Genomic DNA, 7,572 nt, shown 5'->3' on the forward strand with positions numbered 1-7,572 from the left:
AAGAACCAGGAGCAGGAGTCGGCAATTTAACCCCATCCTTTAACACAATCATGGCTTATCTCACCTCAGCGCCAACTCCACCTTCCTGCCAATTCTCCACAATTCTTTAAGTCATTACTAATGACTTCTGTCTATCTTGTCTTTGAACCAATACAGCGTGTTATAATGGTCTTACATTTAAAGTCAGAGTTATTTGATTACATGTCCATCCTTTTTGGGCAATGCAGTGTATCTTCCTCATTGGCTTCTGTTCCTTTAACTACTTGGTCCCTAGACAACTTATTAGACTTGCTGCTTGCATTCTCTCGAACTGACTTGATTCAGTCTGTTGTAATTTATGTTTATTAATGTCATTGCTTTGAATCTCTGAAACCTCCTGAAGCTCTGCAATCCTGTGAGAGCTTGACCTTTCTTCAGTTATGGAGCTGTGCATCCTAATGTTTTTTTATGTCATTATTGGTGGACAAGACTACAGTTTGCTATGCCTCAGCTTTGGAACTGTCTCAAAAACCTCCACATATTCAACATTCTTTCTTCTTTTAATTCTTTAAGATGGTTTTCTGGCTTTTCCAACTATTTATTTCTTCATGCTTTTTGCTACTGCCCCAAAACCTCTGGCTCAATGCCAAATTTTGTCTTTTAATGGTTTTAAGAAATTATTACAGATGTTTTACTACATTTACAGTGACATACAAATGAAAGCTGTTTTCTTGATTAATAACTGTCTACATCTCCCCAGAGTAGGGAAGTCCAAAACTAGAGGACATAGGTTTAAGGTGAGGGGAGAATGATTTAAGTGACCTAAGGGACAATGTTTTCACGTGAAGGGTGGCGCACATATGAAATGAGCTGCCATGAGATGGTGGAGGCTGGTACTATTACATCATTTAAAAGGCAACTGGATGAGTGTATGAATAGGAAGAGCTTCAAGAGATACGGGCCAACTGCTGGCAAATGGGGCTAGATTAATTTAGGATATCTGGTCAGCATGGACGAATTGGACCGAAGGGTCTGTTTCTGTGCTGCACATCTTTATGACTCTATGACTCCATCTTGATAAAGCACAAGCTCAGAGCAATTCTCAGTGTGCTGGAAAATACCAAGAGCTATCTGTGCAAACTTCTGTTTTCAAGATTTGAATCTCTGACTTTATGGAAAGAAAGATGAGTAACTCTTGCAGCCTTCACTTTATTTAAAACCATTCCTGCTGCTATTGTTTTCAAGTTCTCAGATGATTTATTTTACATCTCTCCCTACATATGGAAGCGCACACTACCAACTGAGCACAGCAAAAGTGCTGAAGAATTCTTGAGCTGTTTGGAATTCGAAGCCCCCTGTGCTCGCAGTAGAAAGAAAGACCAAAAGTTGTTGGAGCAGAAGTGGATCATTTGCCAATTGAGTTTGAGTCTGCTCCTCCATTTATTAAGATCAGTGAGATCCAATATTGCACAACTCCACACTTTCCTGCCTTTTCCTTATAACTCTCGATTCCCTTATTGATTAAAAACCTGCCTATACTTGAATATACTTAATGATCCAACCTCGACAGCCCTGCATGGTGAAGATTACTATAGATTCACTACCCACTGAGAGAAGAAATTCATCTGCATCTGTCATAAATGGGTGACCCCCCCTCTCAAAAGGAGAAATAATCTCTCAGCATTTACCTGTTGAGCCCCTAAGTATCTTGAATACCATTGAATAAGATCTTCTCCTATTCTTCCAAACACCAAGGAGTACAAGCTCAATCTACTCAACCTCTTCTCATGAGAAAATCACTCCAAACCATGTGACCCTTCTTTGGACTGCCTCCTGTGTCAGTATACCTGCCCTTGGATAAAGGGACCAAAACTGTTCACGATATTCCATCTGTGGTCTGAGTAGTGTCTTGTATAGCTTTAGCTAGACCGCCTTACGGTTATATTCCATTCCATTGGAAATAAAGGCCAAGATTCTATTTGCCTTCCCTCTTACCCACTGAACTTTGTTCTAGCTTTTTTTGTTGTTTCATGCACAAAGACCTCCAAATCCCTCTCCGCTCCAGCTTTCTGTACTCTTTACCCATTCAAGTAATGATAAATATTTAAATATTATAATAATAGAAAGCAAAAATTAACATTGTGACTTACATCACTCTGTAAATTCATCATGTCCTTTGACAGTTTCAAGCTCATGGCATCTGGCAGATAGGTATAGTGATGGATCGGTTGCTTGTAGTTACTGTTGCTGGCTACTTCCTGGGACTTTTTGGCAGTGGTAATGTTGACCATGTCCAATGGTGTGTGGTATTTGGTCTTGCTTTTCTCATAGTCTTTTTTGTATTCACGGTCAGACTGAAGCTTGGCTACATGCATGGAATGGACCAGCTTTGGATCATCTTGGAGGCTCTGGAAGCCAAAATGTTTTCCCTTCTCTTGCTCATAAGCTTTTTTGTATTTTACCTGTAAGGTAATTGTTCAAATTACTACAGAAGATGGTACAGCACAAGTACTCATCTCAGCAACTAAGTAATACCACCATTAAAATAAAAAGTATGTACACAAAGATAAAAATATTAACAGCCTTGGGTTTCTGTAAGCAATCAATAATAACATCTCAACAAACATTATTTGGAGGTGCCAGTGTTGGACTGGGGTGAACAAAGTTGAAAATCACACAACACCAGGTTGTAGTCCAACAGGTTTATTTAGAAGCACTAGCTTTCATAACGCTGCTTCTTCATCAGGTGGTTTTGACATTTGTGACACAGCCACCTGATGAAGGAGCAGTGCTCCGAAAGCTAATGCTCCCAATTGAACCTGTTGGACTATAATCTGGTGTTGTGTGATTTTGTAACTTTGTCAACAAACATTGTAACATTTACATTGTAAGTTGCTTTTCAAATATAAGCCTAGCATGCTTCTTTGAAATGTTTATATTTGCCATGCTACTGCAACTTTAGCACCTTTAGTTCATGTAGTATTTTCTAAAATAGGGTACAAATATTTTCCAAACACCGTTGTATATTACTTTACAAAAATTGGAGGATTGTGAACTAAAACTGATATTACAGGATATTTCTTCAGTCTTGAATTTTCATTTTGATTAAACTTGCTTATTAGTACAGTCTTAAACAGTATTGCAGCAGAAAATTGCAGATATTAAATAGCCTAATATTTCTGTCAAATAGCATCAAATCACAGTGTTCAAATAAACGCCCACAGTCAACGCCCTTTCTGTCCAGCTTAGAGTGCAATAAGAGTGAGCAGAAACAGCAGGGATGATTCCATGATCCAATAGATTCCAGATTTATACTTAGCATAGACTGGGCATAGATCTGTGACATGAGGCCTGAGTTCACCAGCACACATTTTCTGAAGATCCTCCTGGATCAGAGAAGTATCCCTATGTACCTTCACATCCACTAGGGAAATGTAAGACAAGCGATGATGGACCATTAAAAAGGGCCTACACGGTTGTTTGAATGTCTTTTCAAGAACATGATGCATTAGACATTGTGGAATAAATAGCGGTCACCTAGTCCAATAAGCCTATTCCATCCAAAGAGGAGGTGAAAATTTCCTCCAAACCTCTCCAACTTTACCCTCTAACTTTGGTGAAAATTAAGAGAAATGCATTTATGTTCAGATTTTGCTACATTTAAGTCAAAATTGTGACTACAAACATAAGAAATACTAAGGAGATTCTGAGCTTTGCCTATTTCCTCCTTTATGGACTTATCTCCATTTCTCCCTGTTGATTCCTTATCACTAACTCCCTCCCCTATCCCATTTGGATAACATCTGCAGTATTAATATCGTGATAGAACTCAATCCTTCTTTCCAACAGGTATGATCCCAGAACTTTTGCAGACAATTGGTCCAACAATTGTTTAACCCTGTCACCTATATAAAGACTTAAATACAATTTTGTCAAATACTCTGTCTGGACATTTGTTTCACATAGCTACATCATGAGGCTAAATTTTATTCTCTCCTTTGATCTGCTATAAGGCTTGTGAATTTTGCTTTTTTGTTCTTTCCTCCTCCACTCCTTGTATAAGATCAATAACATTAATTTTATCATTCTTGTTTCTGCAATTTATCCTTACCACACAATATAAGGTGAATGAAAATTGGGAAAATAAAATACTATAGGGGAAATAGTATACTAAAGTACACTTAAAAGTATGAATACTATATACTTACATCACTAGCATTATGCCGAGCAGATTTAGCAGCAATAATTGGAATAGCGTCAAAAGTAATGCTACAGCCCTTTGATAAATCCTTTTTCCATGCTTCTTTGTAGCAATTCTGCAAAGGAAAATGATCATTAAATTTTTTTTTTAAATCGCATTGTAGACTCAGGACTACAAGAAATAAGCCATATATTGAGCTGAGCTGGTATATTATTTGGTGTGCTGTGTAATCATTCTGACTGACAAAAGACCCCTATCACCTCATATTGGGTTCAACCCCTTTGGTTACATCTCTAAAGCATTAAAAGAAAAGAGGAAATTATTGTTTTGTGCAACGAGGAGAGTTTTTAAAATAATATCCATTTCTGCATTGTGGGCAACATTTACTGGCCGTCTCTAGATGCCCTGATTTGGATACAATGGAATGGTTGCCATGTCACATCAGGGAGGGAACTAAGTGACAACCATATTGGAGTTCTGTTTAAGACAGTATTTACTGTTTCCTGCAGGACATTGGTGAATAAATTGTCTTTTCCCGATCATCTGACAGTGTCATGGTCATGTTTACTGATACCAGGTTTTCATTTCCAACTATATTTTAACATAATTAAGATCTAGGTTTTTATATTAAACCTCTGAAATCTCTGATGTTGATTCCATAGAGTCATACTGTATGGAAACAGACCCTTCAGTGCAACCAGTCCATGCCTGATATAATCCCAAATTAAACTAAACCTACCTGCCTGCTCCTGGCTCAAATCCCTCCAAACCTTCCCTATTTATGGCCCTCTCCAAATATCTTTTAAACAGGAAGTTCATTCCACATGCAAACCACCTTTGGTGTAAAAAAACTGCTTCTCATGTCTTATTTAAATCTCTCTCTTACTTTAAAAAATGTGCCCCCTGATCTCAAGATTCCCCATACTAGAGAAAAGACAATTACTATTAACTTTATCTGTGCTCTCATTATTTTATAAACTTTAATCAGGTTGCTTCTCAACCTCCTACGTTCCAGTGAAAAACGTCCTGGCCTTTCGAGGCTTTTTGTATAACTCAAACGTTCCATACCTGACAACATCCTGGTAAATCTCTTCTGAACTCTCTCCAGCTTAATAATATTCTTCCTGTAACTGGGCAACCAAAACTGAATACATTATTCCGAGAAAGGCCTCACCAATGTCCTGTGCAATCTCTACATGACTTCCCATCTCCTATACTCAAAGGACTGAGCAATGAAGACAAGCCTGCCAAATGCTTTTTTAACCACGCCTTCTATATCTGGAGTTGAAGGCTCAGGCTTTCTACTATGCTATCAGCCCGTGATTTACCTGTGCATTAAAAGAAATGGCATCAATGGAAACTGGCAAGTGGATAAGCTGAGAACCTGAGTCTGACTCTTGAAATATGTCCGAAATATTGGAACTTCCTTGTGTGCTTGTTAGGTGTATGTTCTGAATACTATTGAGACATTGAAACAGCTGCACTTTGAATATTATTGAATATAAAGTACCACTAACTGTCACTTGTTTGTTCATAATCAACTATTGCTACATAGTAATGCAACAAATGGAATCCTATGAGCCTACTCTGTCATTCAGTTAGGGAATGGAGAACCTCAACTCCATTTGGTAGAAAAAGTGGCTGCAGTGTTTGAACAGATTCACTCAAATATACTTACATCACTGGCATTAATAGCATTGACTTTAGCCTGAATAAACTCTGGCACATCGGGTGGATAAGTGTACTTGTGAATGATCTTCTCTCCTTTGGCTTTGTAGTTTATCTAAATGGTAAAACAAAAATTCAAAAATGTGAGACTGTGATTTTTAAGAAATTGTTAGCATTACAAAACTAATATTCAGAATAAGTTAACAGGCTGTTAGCATTGAAACATGAAGCCTATTAAATGTACAGGTAAATGAGGAGACGAGACAATTGTTGAGTCTTTCAGAGATTTGAGTCTATTGCACATTATTACATTGCTCGTGGAATGGTTTCAAATGTATAAAAACATGTAGCACTGCTCAGTCTGCAACATGCCACATGGATCATAAATGTTTTGGAGCTGTTGCTTGATCTGTGTTTCATCAGCATACCTGAAGCATAGGTGAGAAAATGTTCTGAAGAAGAGAAAAGCAAACACAGTTCCTCCTCTTAATCATTATCTAGTGGTTCCAGAAGGCAAATCCGCCAGAATTTTAGGACAACAATGGGATTCTTTATGATGCTGTCAACAGTGAAACATTGACGACAAAACAAGAAGAGCATATGATGTTGAGTGTGATATATTAGCATTGGGTACAAGGCTGACCAACTAAACATAACAGAGAATGTGGATAAATAGATCAGTTACGGTTGACAATTGTAATGAGTGCAGTATTGAAGGGATTATTGCTGTGTCTTCAACTAGTTATAAACAATATTCATGGCTCTGATGAAGTGATTAACTGTATTATAACTATATTTACTGAAGATATGGAGATAGATTGGAAAACAAGTTCTGAGGAGGATACAAGAATTAGCAACAAAGATAGCTTAAGTCGATGGACAAAATTTGGCAGTTGGAATATAATATGGGAAAATATGAACTTGTCCACCTTAGCAGGAAGATTAGAAAACCAGTATATAGTTTAAGCAGACGGAGATTGCAGAATGCTATAGTACAGTGGGAGATAGCTGTCGTTGTTCATGAATAATAAAAATTCAGCTCGAAAGTACAGCAAGTAATTAAGAAGGCAAATAGAATGCTGGTGTTTATTGGGAGGGGGTTAGAGTGAAAAAAGGCAATCCTTGCTACAACTGTATTATTGAGACAGGTGTGTGCAATTTTGGTTACATGCATTTGCATCTGAAATATTGAAAATAGATCAAAGAAGATTCACGAGACTGATTCCTGGGATGAAGGACTAGTCTTATGAAGCATAAGACCATAAGACATAGGAGTGTAAGTAAGGCCATCTGTATTATTGAGACAGGTGTGTGCAATTTTGGTTACATGCATTTGCATCTGAAATATTGAAAATAGATCAAAGAAGATTCACGAGACTGATTCCTGGGATGAAGGACTAGTCTTATGAAGCATAAGACCATAAGACATAGGAGTGTAAGTAAGGCCATTCGGCCCATCGAGTCCACTCCGCCATTCAATCATAGCTGATGCGCATTTCAGCTCTACTTACCAGCGTTCTCCCCGTAGCCCTTAATTCCTCTAGACAACAAGAATCTATCAACCTCGGCCTTGAAGACATTTAGCGTCCCGGCTTCCACTGCACTCCGTGGCAATGAATTCCACAGGCCCACCACTCTCTGGCTGAAGAAATGTCTCCGCATTTCTGTTCTGAAATGACCCCCTCTAATTCTAAGGCTGTGTCCACGGGCCCTAGTCTCCTCGT

General features: G+C 38.2%; 1 protein-coding gene across 23 annotated transcripts in view; it reads right to left on the reverse strand.

Moving 5' to 3' along the window:
• neb (nebulin) overlaps nucleotides 1-7,572 on the reverse strand; it is a 270,517-nt gene that overhangs the window by 203,383 nt on the left and 59,562 nt on the right. For all 23 annotated transcript variants that reach the window (XM_043694176.1, XM_043694181.1, XM_043694178.1 and 20 more), the window contains 3 exons: nucleotides 5,859-5,963; nucleotides 4,188-4,295; nucleotides 2,130-2,441 (listed from right to left, as the gene is read on the reverse strand). In XM_043694176.1, coding sequence (XP_043550111.1) covers nucleotides 2,130-2,441; nucleotides 4,188-4,295; nucleotides 5,859-5,963 — 525 coding nt within the window. The remainder of the gene's footprint in view (nucleotides 1-2,129; nucleotides 2,442-4,187; nucleotides 4,296-5,858; nucleotides 5,964-7,572) is intronic.

Source organism: Chiloscyllium plagiosum, chromosome 7, assembly GCF_004010195.1.
Source record: "Chiloscyllium plagiosum isolate BGI_BamShark_2017 chromosome 7, ASM401019v2, whole genome shotgun sequence".
NCBI classification, from domain to species: Eukaryota; Metazoa; Chordata; class Chondrichthyes; order Orectolobiformes; family Hemiscylliidae; genus Chiloscyllium; species Chiloscyllium plagiosum.